Here is a 25,850-nt window from a genome sequence, read left to right as displayed (position 1 = left end):
TACTGTACTGTAACACACTGTACTGTACCATACTGTACTGTACCACACTGTACTGTACCATACTAACCACACTGTACTGTACCATACTGTACTGTACCACACTGTGCTGTACCATACTGTACTGTACCACACTGTACTGTACCATACTGTACTGTACCACACTGTACTGTACCATACTGTACTGAACCACACTGTACTGTACCATACTGTACTGTACCACACTGTACTGTACCACACTGCACCATACTGTACTGTACCATACTGTACTGTACCACACTGTACTGTACCACACTGCACCATACTGTACTGTACCATACTGTACCATACCACACTGTACTGTTCCACACTGTACTGCACCACACTGTACTGTACCATACTGTACTGTACCACACTGTACTGTACCACACTGTACTGTACCATACTGTACTGTACCATACTGTACTGTACCACACTGTACTGTACCATACTGTACTGTACCACACTGTACTGTTCCACACTGTACTGTACCACACTGTACTGTACCACACTGTACCATACTGTACTGTACCATACTGTACCACACTGTACTGTATCATACTGTACTGTACCACACTGTACTGTTCCACACTGTACTGTACCATACTATACTGTACCATACTGTACTGTACCATACTGTACTGTACCATACTCTACTGTACCACACTGTACCATACTGTACTGTACGACACTATACCACACTGTACTGTAACACACTGTACTGTAACACACTGTACTGTACCATACTGTACTGTACCACACTGTACTGTACTGTACCACACTGTACTGTACCATACTGTACCACACTGTACTGTACCACACTGTACTGTACTGTACTGTACCACACTGTACTGTACCATACTGTACTGTACCACACTGTACTGTTCCACACTGTACTGTACCATACTGTACTGTACCACACTGTACCACACTGTACTGTACCATACTGTACCACACTGTACTGTACCACACTGTACTGTATCATACTGTACTGTACCACACTGTACTTTACCATACTGTACTGTACCACACTGTACTGTTCCACACTGTACTGTACCATACTATACTGTACCATACTGTACTGTACCATACTGTACTATACTCTACTGTACCACACTGTACCATACTGTACTGTACCATACTATACCACACTGTACTGTAACACACTGTACTGTAACACACTGTACTGTACCATACTGTACTGTACCACACTGTACTGTACTGTACCACACTGTACTGTACCATACTGTACCACACTGTACCACACTGTACTGTACCACACTGTACTGTACCATACTGTACTGTACCACACTGTACTGTTCCACACTGTACTGTACCATACTGTACTGTACCACACTGTACCATACTGTACTGTACCATACTGTACCACACTGTACTGTACCACACTGTACTGTACCATACTGTACTGTACCATACTGTACCACACTGTACTGTACCACACTGTACTGTACCATACTGTACCACACTGTACTGTACCATACTGTACCACACTGTACTGTACTACACTGTACTGTACCACACTGTACTGTACCATACTGTACCACACTGTACTGTACTACACTGTACTGTACCACACTGTACTGTACCATACTGTACCACACTGTACTGTACCATACTGTACTGTACCATACTAGACTGTACCACACTGTACTGTATCATACTGTACTGTATCATACTGTACCACACTGTACTGTACCATACTGTACCTGTACCATACTGTACTGTACCACACTGTACTGTACCATACTGAACCACACTGTACTGTACCATACTGTACTGTACCATACTAGACTGTACCACACTGTACTGTATCATACTGTACTGTACCATACTGTACTGCACCACACTGTACTGTACCATACTGTACTGTACCACACTGTACTGTATCATACTGTACTGTACCATACTGTACTGTACCACACTGTACTGTACCATACTGTACTGTACCACACTGTACTGTACCACACTGTACTCTACCATACTGTACTGTACCACACTGTACTGTATCACACTGTACTGTACCACACTGTACCATACTGTACTGTACCATACTGTACTGTACCACACTGTACTGTACCACACTGTTCTGTACCACACTGTTCTGTACCATACTGTACTGTACCATACTGTACTGTACCATACTGTACTGCACCACACTGTACTGTACTATACTGTACTATACTGTACTGTACCACACTGTACCATACTGTACTGTACCATGCTGTACTGTACCATACTATACTATAGTACTCTGTACTGTACCATACCACACTGTACTGTACCATACTGTACTATATCACACTGTACTGTACCATACTGTACTATATCACACTACTGTACCAAACTGTACTGTACCACACTGTGCTGTACCACACTGTAGTGTACCTCACTGTACTGGCATCATGCTCCACATTTACTTACAGAAGAAATCATCATCATCTTCATCCTCCTCCTTTTGTATTGTTCTCTTCTGGAATTCTTCATTTTGTAGATCCACAGGGGTGACGTGTCCCTCTTCTGCTGACTGCATTATTAAAGCTCTAACAGACAGACAGACAGACAGACAGACAGACAGATGTGCTGTATTCATAATTAAAGGGAAATTCTTTAGACTGTTGTAACTGGCTGTTGTTATTGTTATGAACTGAAGCTGGTCTGTACACAACCAAACTGACACTTTGCTTAAGTTTGCAATCACATTATTTCAAATTCCTACAGTAAAATGATCTCAAAATCACAAGATTAGTACTAGAGTAAAATGTTCTTTATGATCATAGGGGTGACATTTAATAACAATTTGATTTGCTTATTTTATTGCTCTTCAAAAAGTGGTATTAACACAACCGAATAGACACTTCACATGAGTTTGAGATCCGATCACAACAAATTCCTACAGTAAAAATGAAAAGAAATCTTGAATCGAGTGGATTTTGTGCATCAGAACACGGTAAATAATGTTTAATAAACTGTAAACAGCAGTTTTACCCTCTTTAACACTTCGGGTACCGTAATACATGGTTTAGACGCGCAGTAAACAATTAAAGACGCTCGCTTATACACTTTTCACCTGACTGTGACTATAAAACTCTACAAACCACCTGTAAACAAAGTTCCACTATAAACAAAGTTCCACTATAAACAAAGCTTAAAAATATCACGTGTTTATATAAAAATGTGAGATTTAAACATGAAGAAACTCAATCAGTTCCGCTCAATTGATTCATTTTGCTGGGTCGGTTCAAATGAATCGGTTCATCAGTACTGAATCATGTGTGATGCTAACAGTTAGCGGAGCAGCTAATAGTTTGTGTGTTTAAATGAAACTGGAGTTAAAGCTCCTCAAATCCTCACAGTGATGTTTTATTATGAACTCTAGTTTTTATTATGAATTAGAATGTAGTTATAATGAAATATAAGAGTTATAATTAAATACATATTTTACTTACAGATGAGGCTCTACAGTACAAACACAGCAGCTTCTTGTTCTTCTTATGATGGTTAATGGCGGATGGCAGAACAACTTAAACTTGTTCTACATACTGTTTGTTAATTTTAAAATCACATGGATTAAGTTTGTAAAGTTTAAATGAACAAGAGAGATCACCATGAATGAAACTATTATTGAAAGTAAATGGTAGTGCAGCTGAGATGAGTAACCTTAAATAATAACAGACTACTTATTGTCCTGTACGATATAGTTTATTTGTATCTGCACCAAAACTTTATCTTGTGTGACTAAACGAGAAGAAACAAACTAGTGTGTGAATAAGAGCATGTCCTGTATTAGGATATATTTACAAATAAATCTGACACGTTCATTCTAGTTGTTTGACAGCAAGGCTGAAGACAGCAGTGTGAAAACCTCTGACTTGCGGTGGAGCAATAAAACCCCTGACAGTAGTTCACTCAATACTTTAAAGTATGTATTTAATCACAAACTACCTAACATACAACATGAAATTTAAAAAGAACATACCGCTATAAACACATATTTCAAATAAACCGACGCTCGACGCAGCGAAAGAAAAAAACGTCATGATTTTTGCACATGCGCGTTAAAGGGGAAACAGGGGGGAACTGAATTCTCCGTAACAGGTGTTTGCAGAGATACGCGCTCGATAGTTCGGGCTGTGGTCATAACATGGCGACCGCTGCTTTGAGTGCAGCCTTCACAAGTAGACAAATTGTTTCAACGTAAAAAAAAAAGGTAACTCATAAAAGCCTGTTTAATTTGATCATTCACAAAGAACAAACATATACTTTTGTTTACTGTCTGATTCTGTATGTCTAACTGTTTAAAAACTGAAATCCTCTCTTTTGTAGATTCAAGTTACACTCGCGACTTTGAACTCAGAAAGTTGCAGATTTGGAGGAGCAGTTGAAGGCTACATCGAGTTAAAGTAAAAGTGAGCTCTTCGGTTTATGTGGAGAGAAATATAAAGTTTTCTAGAAAATCACGGTGAGTTTGTGAATATAAAGTTGTAATATATGAATGTTATTAATCCGTATTTGATGGAGAAATGTTTAGGATTGATTTTATTACCTTATATTTTTTCGGTAAGGAAAAATGCGTCACATTTAACACCGTTATTTAGGCGTGTCAACAACAACACAGATATTTTTTACAATTTCGTTTTCTGTGTTTTTCTCTCATCCGCCCGAACTCACAAACCCACGATTAATGAAAACAGGATAAAGAGATTTCTGAAAACTGCTTCTTTGTTTTCGTCTGGATACTAAAATGTAACTGTACACCGATGTTGTGACGTCAGCGCGCTCGTGTTTACATACATGCAGGCGGTGGACAAAATAACAGAAACACAATCAATAATAAACATAAAACATCAAATAATAAACATGTATGAGAGGATTATATGAAGAGTTCAAACTTTACTGATGAAAGGTTGGAATTCATTACTGATAATGTGTCCACGCTGTGTGTGATTATAAAGAAAGCACTAATCTAACACATTGATGAGAGTGAGATTGTTATTAATACACTTTCATTTATTTAAGATTGTAATTAAGAATTAAGAATGTAAACCAGATCAGAGTTATTGGCATACTGGTGTAAAACTAATAAAAAATAAATAAATGTCTTAGCTGGAATGTAAAACTGCTCTGTAATGCTTTTAGAGTATGTGACTTTAGTTTAACTAAACTAGCTGCTAGGTAGTTAAGCTGTGTGATTACTGTATCATGTCCTTGGTGGTGTTTCTCTGAAACTGAAACGTTTAGGTGCCCTCGTGCTTTTTTATATAGTTATTTTTTGTTTGTTTTACCTTTACTTCAGTGTTACTCCAGTGTGATGGAGGGTGTAAGACCAGATTCACCTCAACCCAGCTGTGTCTCCATGAAGAGCGACCGGTCAATGGATTGTCCACGTCACTTTAAAGATAGAGGATGTTCTACTGATCTGAGGTCAGTATAATCTCATGGTGTTTTAGTGCCTTAGATCACTGTGCCACCTATGCACCAGCTCCAAACTAAGTGAAGTTTAAAAAAAATAGTTAACATGACTAAAATAATATATATATACACTGTATTGCCAAAAGTATTCGCTCACCTGTCTTGAGTGACTCCCATTCTTAATCCATAGGGTTTAATATGATGTCAGCCCACCCGTTGCAGATATAACAGCTTCAACTCTTTTAGGGAAGGCTTTCCACAAGGTTTAGGAGTGTGTTTATGGAAATTTTTGAACATTCTTCCAGAAGCACATTTGTGAGGTCAGATACTGATGTTGGACGAGAAGGCCTGGCTCGCAGTCTCTGCTCTAATTCATCCCAAAGGTTTTCTATCGGGTTGAGGTCAGGACTCTGTGCAGGCCAGTCAAGTTCTTCGACACCAGACTCGCTCATCCACGTCTTTATGGACCTTGCTTTGTGCACTGGTGCGCAGTCATGTTGGAACAGGAATGGACCATCCCCAAACTGTTTCCACAATGTTGGAAGCATGAAATTGTCCAAAATCTCTTGGTATGCGGAAGCATTAAGAGTTCCTTTCACTGGAACTAAGGGGTCAAGCCCAACTGCTGAAAAACAACCCCACACCATAATCCCCCCTCCACCAAACTTTACACTTGGCACAATGCAGTCAGACAAGTACCGTTCTCCTGGCAACCGCCAAACCCAGACTAATCCATCGGATTGCTAGACGGAAAAGCGTGATTCTTCACTCCAGAAAACATGTCTCCACTGCTCTGGAGTCCAGTGGCGGCATGCTTTACACCACTGCATCTGATGATTTGCATTGCGCTTGGTGATGTAAGGCTTGGATGCAGCTGCTCGGCCATGGAAACCCATTCCATGAAGCTCTCTACACAAGTCAACTTTATTTATATAGCGCTTTTTACAATAGACATTGTCTCAAAGCAACTTTACAAAATCCAGGACCAACAGATACAAAAACCCCTGTTGAGCAAGCCGAGGAAAAACTCCCTGAAAATTACAGGAAGAAACCTTGAGAGGAACCAGACTCAGCAGGGCCCATCCTTCTTGGGTGGTCTGGAGGAAACTTTAAATAAATAGGATTTACACAAATCATACAAACACAAAATTAAATGAACTAAAAGTTATAACTGGCAATAAATAAAGAAATAAATAATAATAGAGTTATTATTCGGTCTAGTCTTTAATAAAGTCTGTAGTGAATTCTTGTCATTCTTGGTGCAAATACTCCCGACTCGTCACATCTGGCAGGAGCAGCATCGTTGGCACTGCAGTCTCGACTTTAATCCTTAACCTCGGCGGGTAAACAGGTTTTCATCTGAATGCCCTTGGGGTAAAACAATAGAGAATGTAGTTATTAATGTACAATGCTAGTTAAGTAAAACAGTTTTACAGAGAGTTTTAGACTCCGGCAGCCCTAATTATTACAGCATAACTAAAAGTGAGAGCGAGCAGGTAACAAGGTCATGAAGGCTTTCACAGGACATCAGCACCCACCTCTCCTACCCAAACCTGAGTGATCGGACAGGAGAGGCAGAACGACAGCAACCCAACATCCTTGATCACCACAAGTTTCTATTACCAAGAACCCCAATGCTCTGCGTCTTTGTCTATACTAATCAAAAGCCTGAGAAAATAAATATGTTTTCAGTCTAGACTTAAACATTGAGACTGTGTCCGAATCCCGAACAGAGGCAGGAAGATTATTCCTATTGTTCTTAAACTAATCTGGAGGCCACATGAAGTTTGGAGGTCTGTAGCGATTGACTCTACAGAAAGTTAGTGACCTCTGCGCACTATCGCCTCAGCATCTCTGTCTTCGTGATTGAGTTCCTATCGTGCCCAATTGCTTCCACTTTGTTATAATACCACTGATAGTTGACTGTGGAATATTTAGTAGAGAGGAAATTTCACAACTGGACTTGTTGCACAGGTGGCATCTTATCACGGTACCACGCTGGAACTCACTGAGCTCCTAAGAGCGACCCATTCTTTCACTAATGTTTGTAGAAGCAGTCTGTATGCCTAGGTGCTTGGTTTTATACACCTGTGGCCATGGAAGTGATTGGAACACCTAAATTTAATGATTTGGATGGGGGAGTAAATACTTTTGGCAATATAGTGCATATATACACTGCCTGGCCAAAAAATTGTCACACACTCTAATATTTTGTTAAACCGCCTTTAGCTTTGATTACGGCACGCATTCGCTGTGGCATCGTTTCCACAAGCTTCTGCAATGTCACAACATTTATTTCTGTCCAGAGTTGCATTAATTTTTCCCCAAAATCTTGTATTGATGATGGGAGATTTGGACCACTGTGCAAAGTCTTCTCCAGCACATCCTAAAGATTCTCAATGGGGTTAAGGTCTGGACTCTGTGGTGGCCAATCCATGTGTGAAAATGATGTCTCATTCTCCCTGAACCACTCTTTCACAATTTGACCCTGATGAATCCTGGCATTGTCATCTTGGAATATGCCCGTGCCATCAGGGAAGAAAAAATCCATTGATGGAATAACCTGGTGGTTCAGTATATTCAGGTAGTCAGCTGACCTCATTCTTTGGGCACATAACGTTGCTGAACCTAGACCTGACCAACTGCAGCAACCCCAGATCATAGCACTGCCCCCACAGGCTTGTACGGTAGGCACTAGGTATGATGGGTGCATCACTTCAGCCGCCTCTCTTCTTACCCTGATGCACCCATCACTCTGGAACAGGGTAAATCTGGACTCATCAGACCACATGACCTTCTTCCATTGCTCCAGAGTCCAATCTTTATGCTCCCAAGCAAATTGAAGCCATTTTTGCCGGTTAGCCACACTGACAAGTGGTTTTCTTAACACAGCTGTTTAGTCCCAATTCCTTGAGTTCCCTTCGCATTGTGCATGTGGAAATGCTCTTACTTTCACTATTAAACATATCCCTGAGTTCTACTGTTGTTTTTCTACCATTTGATTTAACCAAATGTTCATTTAAGATTTTTTTCCGACCACATTCCTTTCTCGAAGATGATGTTTCCTCACTGTCCTTCCACTTTTTAATAATGCGTTGGACAGTTCTTAACCTGATTTTAGTCGTTTCAGCTTCTCCTTAGATGTTTTCTCTGCTTGATGCATGCCAATAATTTGACTCTTCTGAAACAGATTAACATCTTTTCCATGACCACAGGATGTGTCTTTCGACATGGTTGTTTAACAAATGAGAAGCTACTCACTGCATCAGTTAGGCTTAAATAACTTGTTGCCAGCTGAAACAATCACCCATGCAGTAATTATTCAATGGGAGGCTCTTACATATTTGCTTAGTTAAATCTAGGTGGTGACCTTTTTTTGGCCAGGCAGTGACAGTGGTGCTTGAAAGTTTGTGAAACCTTTAAAATTTTCTATATTTCTGGATAAGTATGACCTAAAACATCATCAGATTTTCACTCAAGTCCTAAAAGTAGATAAAGAGAACCCAGTTAAACAAATGAGACAAAAATATTATACTTGGTCATTTATTTATTGAGGAAAATGATCCAATATTACATATTTGTGAGTGGCAAAAGTATGTGAACCTCTAGGATTCGCAGTTAATTTGAAGGTGAAATTAGAGTTAGGTGTTTTCAATCAATGGACAATCAGGTGTGAGTGGGCACCCTGTTTTATTTAAAGAACAGGGATCTATCAAAGTCTGCTCTTCACAACACATGTTTGTGGAAGTGTATCATGGCACGAACAAAGGAGATTTCTGAGGACCTCAGAAAAAGAGTTGTTGATGCTCATCAGACTGGAAAAGGTTACAATACCATCTCTAAAGAGTCTGGACTCCACCAATCCACAGTCAGACAGATTGTGTACAAATGGAGGAAATTCAAGAACATTGTTACCCTCCCCAGGATTGGTCGACCAACAAACATCACTTCAAAAGCAAGGCGTGTAATAGTCACAAAAGAGGTCACAAAGGACCCCAGGGTAACTTCTAAGCAACTGAAGGCCTCTCTTACATTGGCTAATGTTAATGCTCATGAGTCCACCATCAGGAGAACACTGAACAACAATGGTGTGCATGGCAGGGTTGCAAGGAGAAAGCCACTGCTCTCCAAAAAGAACATTGCTGCTCGTCTGCAGTTTGCTACAGATCACGTGGACAAGCCAGAAGGCTATTGAAAGAATGTTTTGTGGACGGATGAGACCAAAATAGAACTTTTTGGTTTAAATGAAAAGCGTTATGTTTGGAGAAAAGAAAACACTGCATTCCAGCATAAAAACCTTATCCCATCTGTGAAACATGGTGGTGGTAGTATCATGGTTTGGGCCTGTTTTGCTGCATCTGGGCCAGGACGGCTTGCCATCATTGATGAAACAATGAATTCTGAATTATATCAGAGAATTCTTAAGGAAAATGTCAGGACATCTGTCCATGAACTGAATCTCAAGAGAAGGTGGGTCATGCAGCAAGACAACGACCCTAAGCACACAAGTCGTTCTACAAAGAATGGTTAAAGAAGAATAAAGTTAATGTTTTGGAATGGCCAAGTCAAAGTCCTGACCTTAATCCAATCTAAATGTTGTGGAAGGACCTGAAGCTAGCAGTTAATGTGAGGAAACCCACCAACATCCCAGAGTTGAAGCTGTTCTGTATGGAGGAATGGGCTAAAATTCCTCCAAGCCATTGTGCAGGACTGATCAACAGTTACCGGAAATGTTTAGTTGCAGTTATTGCTGCAAAGGGGGGGTCACACCAGATACTGAAAGCAAAGGTTCACATACTTTTGCCACTCACAAATATGTAATATTGGATCATTTTTCTCAATAAATAAATGACCAAGTATAATATTTTTGTCTCATTTGTTTAACTGGGGTCTCTTTATCTACTTTTAGGACTTATGTGAAATTAATATCAGCTGGTTTAGTCCTAATTGATGGCCTATAAAAAGGTTTCTCATTACCAAGGTGTCACACAAGAAGCATCTTTTGATGGGTAAAAGCAAAGAGCTCTCTCAAGACCTTTACAACCTTACTGTTGCTAAACATACTGATGGTATTGGTTACAGACATATTTCTAAACTTCTAAATGTTCCAGTGAGCATTGTTGGGGCCATTATCCGGAAGTGGAAAGAACATCATTTCACCATAAACCGGCCACGACCAGGTGCTCCTCGCAAAATTTCTGACAGGGGAGTCAAAAGAAAAATCAGAAGAGTTGTCCAAGAGCCAAGGACCACCCATGGAGAGCTTCAGAAAGACCTGGAATTAGCAGGTGCAGTTGTTTCGAAGAAAACATTAAGTACAATGCACTCAACCACCATGGCCTCTATGCATGCTCACCGCGCAAGACTCCATTGCTGAAGAAAAAGCATGTTAAAGCTTGTTTAAAGTTTACTGCACAACATTTGGACAAACCTATAAAATACTGGGAGAATATAGTCTGGTCAAATGAGACCAAAATTGAACTCTTTGGATGTCATAGCACACACCATGTTTGAATGAGAAATGGCACTGCACATCACCCCAAAAACACCATACCAACAGTGAAGTTTGGAGGTGGGAACATCATGGTGTGGGGCTGTTTCTCAGCATATGGTACTGGCAGACTTTATATAATTGAAGAAAGGATGAATGGAGAAATGTACCGAGACATTCTTGATAAGAATCTGCTGCCATCTACCAGAATGCTAAAGATGAAATGAGGGTGGACATTTCAGCAAGACAATGATCCCAAACACACAGCCAAGGAAACTCTCAAGTGGTTTCAGACAAAGAAAATAAAGCTGATAGAATGTCCCAGTCAATCAATCACCCGACTTGAATCCAATTGAAAATCTATGGAAAGAACTGAAGATCAGAGTTCATAGCAGAGGCCCCCAGAACCTTCAAGATTTGAAGACAGTTTGTGTGGAAGAACGGGCCAAAATCAGAATCAGAATCAGAATCGGGCTTTATTGGCCAAGTATGCTCACATATACAAGGAATTTGCTTTTGGTTACACAGATGCTTGCAGTGCACGAAAAATACAATACAGACAATCTTATTCACACAGCTCACTCTCTCTCTAACACACACATTCATACCTGTAAACATAGAAAACATTGTAAACATTTAGCATGTGCAATTTACATTGTAGTTTTAAAAAGGTGCAGTTTTGTGCAATATAAAAACTATAGAAAATATAAAAATATATAAATATGAAATGCAAGTAAAGGTGAAAATCCTGTGTATGCCATTACATAAATGAAATAGGTAGTTTTTGATGTGCAAGTGTCCCGAGTATTAACAGTACAGTAGTGTTCAATTGTTCATGAGCGTAATGGAGTTTGGATAAAAGCTTCTCTGTAGCCTGGTCGTTCGGGTCTTCATGTGGCTGAAGCGTCGGCCTGATGGAAGGCACCGAAACAGGTGATGACCAGGGTGAGACGGGTCAGTGATGATTTTCTCTGCACGCTTCCTGGTTCTGGAGGCATGCAGGTCCAGCAGTGTGGGCAGCTTTACACCGATGGTCCTCTCTGCAGACTTGATGATGCGCTGCAGTCTCTTGGTGTCATGTTTTGTGATAGCGCTGCCCCACACTGTGATGGATGTGGTGACGATGGACTCTATGATGGCTGTGTAGAACTGCACCATCAGCTCTTGGGGTAGGTTGAACTTCCTCAGCTGGTACAGAAAGTACATCCTCTGTTGAGCCCTCTTGATGATGGAGTTGATGTTGCTGTCCCACTTCAGGTCCTTGGAGATCGTTGTGCCCAGGAACTTGTAGGACTCCACAGCCATCACAGTCCTGTCTAGGATGGTGAGTGCTGGCAGGGTTGGGGGTCTCCTCCTGAAGTCCACGGTCATCTCCACTGTTTTTGCTGTGTTCAGCTCCAGATTGTTCTGACTGCTCCAGAGGACAACCTGATCAACCACCCGTCTATAAGCAGACTCATTACTGTCACTGATGAGACCAATGACTGTAGTGTCATCTGCAAACTTCAGGATTTTAACAGAGGAGTCCATGGAGGTACAGTCATTTGTGTACAGCGAGAAGAGCAGTGGGGAGAGTACACAACCCTGTGGGGCACCTGTGCTGATGGTTCTGGTCCCTGAAGTACACTTTCCCAGCCTCACCTGCTGTTTTCTGCCAGTAAGAAAGTCAGTTATCCACTGGCAGGTGGAGGCTGGTACGCTGAGTTCAGCCAGTTTGCTGTGTAATTGTCCTGGAATAATTGTGTTGAAGGCTGAGCTGAAGTCCAGGAACAGAATTCTTGCATAAGTTCCCGGGTGATCAAGGTGTTGAAGGATGAAGTGGAGACCCATGTTCACTGCATCGTCCACCGACCGGTTGGCCCGATAGGCAAATTGCAGGGGGTCTAGCAGGGGGTCCGTGCACACCTGAACAATGCATGCAACTAGTTTCTCCATACAGAAGGCGTGTTGAAGCTGTCATTACCAACAAAGGCTTTTCTACTAGTATTAAATAAATTTCAGTAAGCGTCTTCAATACTTTTTCCCTGTGTCATTCACCTTTATTACACATGACTTCATTTATGGACTTATTTGTTTACATTTCTTTGTATGTGTGGATTACTATGGTTGTTACCAACATCTTGTGAAAATTTCATGACAAAAGCCCCATCAGAAATATATTTACTGAGAAAAATGTTGATGCGTTCAATACTTATTTTCCCCGCTGTATATACAGTGTATCACAAAAGTGAGTACACCCCTCACATTTCTGCAGATATTTAAGTATATCTTTTCATGGGACAACACTGACAAAATGACACTTTGACACAATGAAAAGTAGTCTGTGTGCAGCTTATATAACAGTGTAAATTTATTCTTCCCTCAAAATAACTCAATATACAGCCATTAATGTCTAAACCACCGGCAACAAAAGTGAGTACACCCCTAAGAGACTACACCCCTAAATGTCCAAATTGAGCACTGCTTGTCATTTTCCCTCCAAAATGTCATGTGATTTGTTAGTGTTACTAGGTCTCAGGTGTGCATAGGGAGCAGGTGTGTTCAATTTAGTAGTACAGCTCTCACACTCTCTCATACTGGTCACTGAAAGTTCCAACATGGCACCTCATGGCAAAGAACTCTCTGAGGATCTTAAAAGACAAATTGTTGCGCTACATGAAGATGGCCAAGGCTACAAGAAGATTGCCAACACCCTGAAACTGAGCTGCAGCACAGTGGCCAAGATCATCTAGCGTAAAAGAGCAGGTTCCACTCAGAACAGACCTCGCGTTGGTCGTCCAAAGAACCTGAGTACACGTGCTCAGCGTCACATCCAACTGCTGTCTTTGAAAGATAGGCGCAGGAGTGCTGTCAGCATTGCTGCAGAGATTGAAAAGGTGGGGGGTCAGCCTGTCAGTGCTCAGACCATACGCCACACACTACATCAAATTGGTCTGCATGGCTGTCACCCCAGAAGGAAGCCTCTTCTGAAGTCTCTACACAAGAAAGCCCGCAAACAGTTTGCTGAAGACATGTCAACAAAGGACATGGATTACTGGAACCATGTCCTATGGTCTGATGAGACCAATATTAATTTGTTTGGTTCAGATGGTCTCAAGCATGTGTGGCGGCAATCAGGTGAGGAGTACAAAGATAAGTGTGTCATGCCTACAGTCAAGCATGGTGGTGGGAATGCCATGGTCTGGGGCTGCATGAGTGCAGCAGGTGTTGGGGAGTTACATTTCATTGAGGGACACATGAACTCCAATATGTACTGTGAAATACTGAAGCAGAGCATGATCCCCTCCCTCCGGAAACTGGGTCGCAGGGCAGTGTTCCAGCATGATAATGACCCCAAACACACCTCTAAGACGACCACTGCTTTATTGAAGAGGCTGAGGGTAAAGGTGATGGACTGGCCAAGCATGTCTCCAGACCTAAACCCAATAGAACATCTTTGGGGCATCCTCAAGCGGAAGGTGGAGGAGCGCAAAGTCTCGAATATCCGCCAGCTCCGTGATGTCGTCATGGAGGAGTGGAAAAGCATTCCAGTGGCAACCTGTGAAGCTCTGGTAAACTCCATGCCCAGGAGAGTTAAGGCAGTTCTTGGAAATAATGGTGGCCACACAAAATATTGACACTTCAGGAACTTTCACTTAGGGGTGTACTCACTTTTGTTGCCGGTGGTTTAGACATTAATGGCTGTATATTGAGTTATTTTGAGGGAAGAATAAATTTACACTGTTATATAAGCTGCACACAGACTACTTTTCATTGTGTCAAAGTGTCATTTTGTCAGTGTTGTCCCATGAAAAGATATACTTAAATATCTGCAGAAATGTGAGGGGTGTACTCACTTTTGTGATACACTGTATATATATAATGTATTAATTTATAATTTTTTTATTAGTAAGGAGTAGTAACTGGTTAACTGTACAAACTCCATTACATTCTTCTGCTGATCTGATGTAGTAATGCTAAGTCTAAGACTACAGTTTACAAGAGTCAAATTTAAGAACAAGTGCAAATAAAAGCTTGATATTATTGTTAATATTTATATCAAAATTGTAATAATAATATTGATCATTTATTTATGAATGTAAAATCATATCAGTCATGGTTGTGTTATTAGCATACTGGTGTATGCTAAAAAAAAAAAGCATTGTCGATCGTTAAAGTCCACTTTAAAGTCCACTTAAATCTACGATTTAGTGAAAATGCTAATACCAAAACATATAACATATAAAACTAATAAAAATTTTTTTAAAACAAGCTAAAACCAAAATCCTAAAGTTTTGGTTTTATTTCTAAATATATAAACTCCTCTAAATGTAATATATTTACCAATTAAATCTTCCATGAAGTTTCCAGCTTGAATTAGGATGGAAGAATCACATTTCAGATTAAAACATTCACCCATTTATTGGTTCCTATATGTTTTATTTTACCTGTACCCCAGTGTGATGGAGGGTAGTCTGGTCAAATGAGACCAAAATTGAACTCTTTGGATGTCATAGCACACACCATGTTTGAATGAGAAATGGCACTGCACATCACCCCAAAAACACCATACCAACAGTGAAGTTTGGAGGTGGGAACATCATGGTGTGGGGCTGTTTCTCAGCATATGGTACTGGCAGACTTTATATAATTGAAGAAAGGATGAATGGAGAAATGTACCGAGACATTCTTGATAAGAATCTGCTGCCATCTACCAGAATGCTAAAGATGAAATGAGGGTGGACATTTCAGCAAGACAATGATCCCAAACACACAGCCAAGGAAACTCTCAAGTGGTTTCAGACAAAGAAAATAAAGCTGATAGAATGTCCCAGTCAATCAATCACCCGACTTGAATCCAATTGAAAATCTATGGAAAGAACTGAAGATCAGAGTTCATAGCAGAGGCCCCCAGAACCTTCAAGATTTGAAGACAGTTTGTGTGGAAGAACGGGCCAAAATCAGAATCAGAATCAGAATCGGGCTTTATTGGCCAAGTATGCTCACATATACAAGGAATTTGCTTTTGGTTACACAGATGCTTGCAGTGCACGAAAAATACAATACAGACAATCTTATTCACACAGCTCACTCTCTCTCTAACACACACATTCATACCTGTAAACATAGAAAACATTGTAAACATTTAGCATGTGCAATTTACATTGTAGTTTTAAAAAGGTGCAGTTTTGTGCAATATAAAAACTATAGAAAATATAAAAATATATAAATATGAAATGCAAGTAAAGGTGAAAATCCTGTGTATGCCATTACATAAATGAAATAGGTAGTTTTTGATGTGCAAGTGTCCCGAGTATTAACAGTACAGTAGTGTTCAATTGTTCATGAGCGTAATGGAGTTTGGATAAAAGCTTCTCTGTAGCCTGGTCGTTCGGGTCTTCATGTGGCTGAAGCGTCGGCCTGATGGAAGGCACCGAAACAGGTGATGACCAGGGTGAGACGGGTCAGTGATGATTTTCTCTGCACGCTTCCTGGTTCTGGAGGCATGCAGGTCCAGCAGTGTGGGCAGCTTTACACCGATGGTCCTCTCTGCAGACTTGATGATGCGCTGCAGTCTCTTGGTGTCATGTTTTGTGATAGCGCTGCCCCACACTGTGATGGATGTGGTGACGATGGACTCTATGATGGCTGTGTAGAACTGCACCATCAGCTCTTGGGGTAGGTTGAACTTCCTCAGCTGGTACAGAAAGTACATCCTCTGTTGAGCCCTCTTGATGATGGAGTTGATGTTGCTGTCCCACTTCAGGTCCTTGGAGATCGTTGTGCCCAGGAACTTGTAGGACTCCACAGCCATCACAGTCCTGTCTAGGATGGTGAGTGCTGGCAGGGTTGGGGGTCTCCTCCTGAAGTCCACGGTCATCTCCACTGTTTTTGCTGTGTTCAGCTCCAGATTGTTCTGACTGCTCCAGAGGACAACCTGATCAACCACCCGTCTATAAGCAGACTCATTACTGTCACTGATGAGACCAATGACTGTAGTGTCATCTGCAAACTTCAGGATTTTAACAGAGGAGTCCATGGAGGTACAGTCATTTGTGTACAGCGAGAAGAGCAGTGGGGAGAGTACACAACCCTGTGGGGCACCTGTGCTGATGGTTCTGGTCCCTGAAGTACACTTTCCCAGCCTCACCTGCTGTTTTCTGCCAGTAAGAAAGTCAGTTATCCACTGGCAGGTGGAGGCTGGTACGCTGAGTTCAGCCAGTTTGCTGTGTAATTGTCCTGGAATAATTGTGTTGAAGGCTGAGCTGAAGTCCAGGAACAGAATTCTTGCATAAGTTCCCGGGTGATCAAGGTGTTGAAGGATGAAGTGGAGACCCATGTTCACTGCATCGTCCACCGACCGGTTGGCCCGATAGGCAAATTGCAGGGGGTCTAGCAGGGGGTCCGTGCACACCTGAACAATGCATGCAACTAGTTTCTCCATACAGAAGGCGTGTTGAAGCTGTCATTACCAACAAAGGCTTTTCTACTAGTATTAAATAAATTTCAGTAAGCGTCTTCAATACTTTTTCCCTGTGTCATTCACCTTTATTACACATGACTTCATTTATGGACTTATTTGTTTACATTTCTTTGTATGTGTGGATTACTATGGTTGTTACCAACATCTTGTGAAAATTTCATGACAAAAGCCCCATCAGAAATATATTTACTGAGAAAAATGTTGATGCGTTCAATACTTATTTTCCCCGCTGTATATACAGTGTATCACAAAAGTGAGTACACCCCTCACATTTCTGCAGATATTTAAGTATATCTTTTCATGGGACAACACTGACAAAATGACACTTTGACACAATGAAAAGTAGTCTGTGTGCAGCTTATATAACAGTGTAAATTTATTCTTCCCTCAAAATAACTCAATATACAGCCATTAATGTCTAAACCACCGGCAACAAAAGTGAGTACACCCCTAAGAGACTACACCCCTAAATGTCCAAATTGAGCACTGCTTGTCATTTTCCCTCCAAAATGTCATGTGATTTGTTAGTGTTACTAGGTCTCAGGTGTGCATAGGGAGCAGGTGTGTTCAATTTAGTAGTACAGCTCTCACACTCTCTCATACTGGTCACTGAAAGTTCCAACATGGCACCTCATGGCAAAGAACTCTCTGAGGATCTTAAAAGACAAATTGTTGCGCTACATGAAGATGGCCAAGGCTACAAGAAGATTGCCAACACCCTGAAACTGAGCTGCAGCACAGTGGCCAAGATCATCTAGCGTAAAAGAGCAGGTTCCACTCAGAACAGACCTCGCGTTGGTCGTCCAAAGAACCTGAGTACACGTGCTCAGCGTCACATCCAACTGCTGTCTTTGAAAGATAGGCGCAGGAGTGCTGTCAGCATTGCTGCAGAGATTGAAAAGGTGGGGGGTCAGCCTGTCAGTGCTCAGACCATACGCCACACACTACATCAAATTGGTCTGCATGGCTGTCACCCCAGAAGGAAGCCTCTTCTGAAGTCTCTACACAAGAAAGCCCGCAAACAGTTTGCTGAAGACATGTCAACAAAGGACATGGATTACTGGAACCATGTCCTATGGTCTGATGAGACCAATATTAATTTGTTTGGTTCAGATGGTCTCAAGCATGTGTGGCGGCAATCAGGTGAGGAGTACAAAGATAAGTGTGTCATGCCTACAGTCAAGCATGGTGGTGGGAATGCCATGGTCTGGGGCTGCATGAGTGCAGCAGGTGTTGGGGAGTTACATTTCATTGAGGGACACATGAACTCCAATATGTACTGTGAAATACTGAAGCAGAGCATGATCCCCTCCCTCCGGAAACTGGGTCGCAGGGCAGTGTTCCAGCATGATAATGACCCCAAACACACCTCTAAGACGACCACTGCTTTATTGAAGAGGCTGAGGGTAAAGGTGATGGACTGGCCAAGCATGTCTCCAGACCTAAACCCAATAGAACATCTTTGGGGCATCCTCAAGCGGAAGGTGGAGGAGCGCAAAGTCTCGAATATCCGCCAGCTCCGTGATGTCGTCATGGAGGAGTGGAAAAGCATTCCAGTGGCAACCTGTGAAGCTCTGGTAAACTCCATGCCCAGGAGAGTTAAGGCAGTTCTTGGAAATAATGGTGGCCACACAAAATATTGACACTTCAGGAACTTTCACTTAGGGGTGTACTCACTTTTGTTGCCGGTGGTTTAGACATTAATGGCTGTATATTGAGTTATTTTGAGGGAAGAATAAATTTACACTGTTATATAAGCTGCACACAGACTACTTTTCATTGTGTCAAAGTGTCATTTTGTCAGTGTTGTCCCATGAAAAGATATACTTAAATATCTGCAGAAATGTGAGGGGTGTACTCACTTTTGTGATACACTGTATATATATAATGTATTAATTTATAATTTTTTTATTAGTAAGGAGTAGTAACTGGTTAACTGTACAAACTCCATTACATTCTTCTGCTGATCTGATGTAGTAATGCTAAGTCTAAGACTACAGTTTACAAGAGTCAAATTTAAGAACAAGTGCAAATAAAAGCTTGATATTATTGTTAATATTTATATCAAAATTGTAATAATAATATTGATCATTTATTTATGAATGTAAAATCATATCAGTCATGGTTGTGTTATTAGCATACTGGTGTATGCTAAAAAAAAAAAGCATTGTCGATCGTTAAAGTCCACTTTAAAGTCCACTTAAATCTACGATTTAGTGAAAATGCTAATACCAAAACATATAACATATAAAACTAATAAAATTTTTTTTAAAACAAGCTAAAACCAAAATCCTAAAGTTTTGGTTTTATTTCTAAATATATAAACTCCTCTAAATGTAATATATTTACCAATTAAATCTTCCATGAAGTTTCCAGCTTGAATTAGGATGGAAGAATCACATTTCAGATTAAAACATTCACCCATTTATTGGTTCCTATATGTTTTATTTTACCTGTACCCCAGTGTGATGGAGGGTACGAGACCAGATACACCTGAACCCAGCTGTGTCTCCATGAAGAGCGACCAGTCAATAGATCCTCCACGTAACTTTAAAGGTGGTGGTGGTTCTACTGATCTGAGGTCAGTATAATCTCATGTTTTAGTGCAGTGTTTTTACTTCCAGTTTTACCTGATCAAATGTATTAATCTCATAAAACATCACTAAACTCCACATTAAAGTCCACTAAGCAATTCATTCATAAAAATACTAATCACCTAGGAAATGTTTCAATAACAGGATGATAGAACCTGCTAGTGTTCAATACTGTCTTATTTGTCATTTTTACAGACAACAAAAGGAGAAATTAAATGTTACTTACAGAGATCAGCTGGAATCCACGTTTAAGGTTTGTCTGTATGTGTAATAATAATAATGTTAATCTAGCTTGCCGATTGGCTAAATGAATGCTGTGAGGGATTTTATGTTGATTTTGGATTTTGGACCCTTCTTAGATGTTGTTCTGGTTCTTTTAGACCTGAATGATCTCTTGATTTTTGCCATATGCGGTTGATGGGACTTATTAGGGGCAGTAAACAAATAATCTTTTCCTCTAATTTCCTCAACAGGAACTGGAGCTCAAAGTCATCAGCATGTTAAAGAATGAGCTAAACAAGTTCAAAAAGCTCCTGAATATTGATTACCCAGCATGCTCTGAGCAGGAGGTGAAGGATGTGGAAGATCTGAGTAGGTTTAGAGAGGGGGCGCTAAAGATCACACTGAATGTTCTAAAAATCATGAACCAGACAGACCTCGCTAACACCCTGCAGAGGAGTAAGAGACCTAAATACTTAAATTAAGAACTAAAGGTACTTCACCTAAATTTCTTTAAATATTAGAATTTAAATATTAGATAAAAATAAAATTTTACAGTAACACTTACTAAAATGATCTAGGCTATTGATTGGTCATTAGATTCAATAATACAGTATATTGATTTACAAGCTCTAGGTACTTGATATTAGATGAGAATTATAACGATATTGGTCAGTACATCTCTACAAATCAGTCACTCATGAAGATAATAGAGGTTTATAGTCATAAAGAAAATATTATAGAAATAAACCTGTTACTAATTGAAATATTACATTATATACTGTGTTAATTGATCATGCAGTAAAATGTTGATCACTTTTATTTGTTTATTAGAACTTTTAGACTCTGTATATCAGAAAAAACTCAAATCAAATCTGAGAGAGAAATGTAAAAGAATCAGTGAAGGAATCTCCCAGCATGGAAGCTCAGCACTTCTGAATGAGATCTACACAGAGCTCTACATCACAGAGGGTTGGAGTGGAGACGTCAATAATGAACATGAGGTCAGACAGATTGAAGCAGCATCCAGGAGACCAGCAACACAAGAGAATCCCATCAAATGCAATGACCTCTTTAAAGACACGTCCATCAGAACTGTGCTGACTAAAGGAATCGCTGGAATTGGAAAAACAGTCTCAGTGCAGAAGTTCATTCTGGACTGGGCTGAAGGAGAATCAAATCAGGACCTCATTTTCATATTTCCACTTCCTTTTAGAGAGCTGAACTTGATGAAGCAGGAAAATCTCAGTCTGATGGAACTTCTTCATCAGTTTTTCCCAGAAGTGAAAGACCTATCATCATTAGATTGTGATGCTTACAAAGTTTTGTTCATCTTTGATGGTCTGGATGAGTGTCGACTCCCTCTACATTTTCAAAATAATGAGCAATTATGTAACATAACAAAGTCAGCAAAAATGGATGTGCTGCTGACAAACCTCATCAAGGGGAACCTGCTTCCCTCTGCTCACCTCTGGATTACCTCTCGACCAGCTGCAGCCAATCAGATCCCTCCTGAGTGTGTAGACCAGGTAACAGAGGTACGAGGGTTCAGTGACCCTCAGAAAGAGGAGTACTTCAGGAAGAGGATCAGTGATGAGAACCTAGCTAGTAAAATCATCACTCACATGAAGTCATCAAGAAGCCTCTACATCATGTGTCACATTCCAGTCTTCTGCTGGATCTCAGCCTCTGTTCTACAGAGAATTCTGGATGGAGTCGAGGGGAAAGAGATCCCCAAAACTCTGACTCAGATGTTCACTTACTTTCTGATCTTTCAGATGAAACACAAAGAACAAAAGTACCATGGGAAATCTGACCCTGATCCACACCAGACCAGAGAGACGATACTGGCACTGGGGAAACTGGCCTTCCAACAGCTAGAGAATGGAAACCTGATCTTTTATGAAGAAGACCTGACAGAATGTGGCATTGATGTCAAAAACACATCAGTGTACTCAGGAGTCTGCACCCAAATCTTCAAAAAAGAGGCTGGGATGCACCTGGGTCAGGTCTTCAGCTTTGTGCACCTGAGTGTTCAGGAGTTTCTGGCTGCTTTATATGCATTTCTCACCTTCATCAGCATAAACAGAAATGTGCTGGTGATGCAAATCACTGGATTCCTCAACATCTTTAGAAATCCTATGTCTGACTTTCTGAAGAGTGCAGTGGACAAGGCCTTACAGAGTGAGAATGGACACCTGGATCTTTTCCTCCGCTTCCTCCTGGGTCTCTCACTGGAGTCCAATCAGACTCTCTTACAAGGCCTACTGCCACAAACAGAAAGTTGCTCTTACAACAAAGAGGAAACAGTCAGTTACATCAAGGAGAAGATCAGTGAGAATCCCTCTCCAGAGAAATCCATCAATCTGTTCCACTGTCTGAATGAACTGAACGATGATTTTCTAGTGCAGGAAGTCAAAAAATACCTGAACAGAAGAGGTTCTCTTCATAATGATGGACACCGCCTGTCTCATGCTCAGTGGTCGGCTTTTGTATTTGTGCTGCTGAACTCAGATCAGAAGCTGAATGAGTTTGATTTGAGGAAATATTATCCATCACATGAAGGTCTTCTGAAGATGCTGCCAGTGGTGAAAGAATAAAAAAAAGCTATGTGAGTCATTTATTAATAAACATTTGATTCATAATTATTAAATGTATGAAACTGAGAAGGTGCAAAACTGCAGTGCTGCAGTCTGATCTCCAAAATGTGTCTGAAATGAACGTCTAACTTAATAATGTTACCAGTTTCTGCACCAGTTAAATGGTGGAAATCATCAACCACAGAGCTCCAAAAACATCAGGACTAAATGATTAATGCAAGTTCAGTAATAAAGAGAGAAATGCATTAACAATAGACAATCTTTTTAAATAAAGACACTCATGTTAACATGAACAGGGCACTCAGGTGGTGCAGAGGTAAAGTACACTAGCCCACTTTTGCTGAGATCTGAGGATGTTAGCATGGAGGGAATTGATCTGACTGATGTGTAATCATGTTTTCAGGAGAATTAATTTTACTCTGATGAAAACACTGTAATAATGATCAGATCATTTTGCTGTACGACAGTATCATGAATCTGGAATACACAGAGCTCAGTTTACATTTCAGGTGAAATTCTACGTTATCTACTAATACTCACTCACCTAATACTCACTCATACTCATCATTACTCTACTAATACTCACTCACTCATTATTACTCTACTAATACTCACTCATACTCATTATTACTCCAGTAATACTCACTCACTCATTATTACTTTACTAATACTCACTCATACTCATTATTACTCTACTAATACTCACTCATACTTATTATTACTCTACTAATACTCACTCATACTCATTATTACTCCACTAATACTCACTCATACTCATTATTACTCCAATAATACTCACTCATACTCATTACTACTCCACTAATACTCACTCACTCATTACTACTCCACTAATACTCACTCACTCATTACTACTCTACTAATACTCACTCATACTCATTATTACTCTACTAATACTCACTCATACTCATTATTACTCCACTAATACTCACTCATACTCATTATTACTCCAATAATACTCACTCATACTCATTACTACTCCACTAATACTCACTCACTCATTATTACTCTACTAATACTCACTCATACTCATTATTACTCTACTAATACTCACTCATACTCATTACTACTCCACTAATACTTACTCATACTTATTATTACTCTACTAATACTCACTCATACTCATTATTACTCCCCTAATACTCACTCATACTCATTACTACTCCACTAATACTCACTTATACTCATTAATACTCCACTAATACTTACTCATACTCATTACTACTCTACTATTACTCACTCATACTCATTACTACTCAACTAATACTCATTATTACTCTACTAATACTCACTCATACTCATTATTACTCCACTAATACTTATTCATACTCATTACTACTCCACTAATACTCATACTCATTTTTACTCCAGTAATACTCACTCATACTCATTACTACTCCAATATTACTCACTCACTCATTATTACTCTACTAATACTCACTCATACTCATTATTACTCTACTAATACTCATACTCATTATTACTCTACTAATACTCACTCATACTCATTATTACTCCACAAATACTCACTCATACTCATTATTACTCTACTAATACTTACTTATAATTACTCCACTAATACTCACTCATACTCATTATTACTCCACTAATACTCACTCATACTTATTACTACGCCACTAATACTCACACACTTATTATTACTCTACTAATACTCACTCATACTCATTACTACTCCACTAATACTCACTCATACTCATTATTACTCCACTATACTCATTCATGCTCATTATTACTCCAGTAATACTCACTCATACTCATTATTACTCCACTATACTCACTCATACTCATTATTACTCCACTAATACTCACATACTCATTATTACTCTATTAATACTTACCCAAACTCATTATTACTCTATTAATACTTACCCGAACTCATTATTACTCTACTAATACTCAATCATATTTATTATTTCTCCACTAATACCTTACTCATTAATACTCCACTAATACTCACCCATACTTATTATTACTCCAGTAACTCACTCACACACATAAATACTCCAGTAATACTTACTCACACTCATTAATATTAATACTCACTCACTCATTAGTACTCCAGTAATACTCACTTATACTCATTATTAGTCCACTAATACTCACTCATGCTCATTATTACTCTAATAATAGTAATGAGTATGGTGAGTATTATTGGAGTAATAATGAGTATGAGTGAGTATTAGTGGAATAATAATGAGTATGAGTAAGTATTAGCTGAGTAATAATGAGTATGTGTTAGGGTGCCTGCGGCGTCTGGTGAACGTACCACCAGTTCCCAGCATCACAGGCGTTACAGAGTGGCAAACAGCATGGCCTCAAATAGGAGGCCAACTGATTAGGGCGAACGACCTGCAGCTGCGATCTACCTATTTAAGGGGGCGTCGCCAGATTGCAGGCATCGCACCTTTGTCTCTTGTTTGGCTCTAATGCACAGCACTACCTCTTCCTTTTTAGGGAAAGTCCGGTTACCCCAGGCGCTGTTAGGGTGTTTGGGTGAGTAGGTCGTATGGCCGAGGTAACCTAGGGTTTTGTTTCTATTTTAGGGAAAGCTGGTGCGATTCCGTGCAGCCATCGAGCTGCTGTTTGTTTTTGGTGTTGCTAACTAGCCACCGCTTGCGCAGCTAGCAGCGGGCTAGCGCTAGGCTAACAGCCAACCTCAGCAGCCTTTAATAGCCTTTTTGATTCTTGGGTTTGCCACTGCCGATTTGGCTTAGAGGATTAAGCCGCTGCTTTCTCTACCGGTGCAACCCCGGTTTGAATCAGCTCATCTGTACTGACACTATGTTTCTCTCTTAAGTCGGCTCCTTCCCAGCAGCAGACGCTGACTGGTGACAACGCCGACTTGGCTTTTTGTAAAAACCTTTTTTCTATAGTCTCGTTTTATACCCGGATTATTATCTGGACTTTGCCTCCCTCCACGCTCCCTTTAAACGTGAAGGGCTCTTTTTTCCGTAAGTGAGCAACCAGGGTTCACGCCTTGTGTGTGTTTTCTCTTTTTC

The 25,850-nt window shown here is 40.2% G+C and overlaps 1 protein-coding gene across 1 annotated transcript in view; it reads left to right on the top strand.

Annotated features, from left to right (window-relative positions):
- The first annotated feature begins 4,162 nt into the window (after window positions 1-4,162).
- LOC134328236 (NACHT, LRR and PYD domains-containing protein 12-like) overlaps window positions 4,163-25,850 on the top strand; it is a 373,426-nt gene continuing 351,738 nt past the window's right edge. Inside the window, exons 1-7 of the mRNA XM_063009317.1 lie at window positions 4,163-4,243; window positions 4,360-4,495; window positions 5,330-5,457; window positions 19,864-19,980; window positions 20,189-20,246; window positions 20,467-20,671; window positions 21,047-21,520. Of these exons, the coding sequence (XP_062865387.1) occupies window positions 5,345-5,457; window positions 19,864-19,980; window positions 20,189-20,246; window positions 20,467-20,671; window positions 21,047-21,520 (967 nt within the window). The 5' untranslated portion in view covers window positions 4,163-4,243; window positions 4,360-4,495; window positions 5,330-5,344. The remainder of the gene's footprint in view (window positions 4,244-4,359; window positions 4,496-5,329; window positions 5,458-19,863; window positions 19,981-20,188; window positions 20,247-20,466; window positions 20,672-21,046; window positions 21,521-25,850) is intronic.

The sequence above is a fragment of the Trichomycterus rosablanca genome, chromosome 15 (assembly GCF_030014385.1).
Source record: "Trichomycterus rosablanca isolate fTriRos1 chromosome 15, fTriRos1.hap1, whole genome shotgun sequence".
NCBI lineage: Eukaryota > Metazoa > Chordata > Actinopteri > Siluriformes > Trichomycteridae > Trichomycterus > Trichomycterus rosablanca.
Note: the sequence above shows the minus strand (reverse complement) of the source record. Positions and strands in the feature narration are given on the sequence as shown.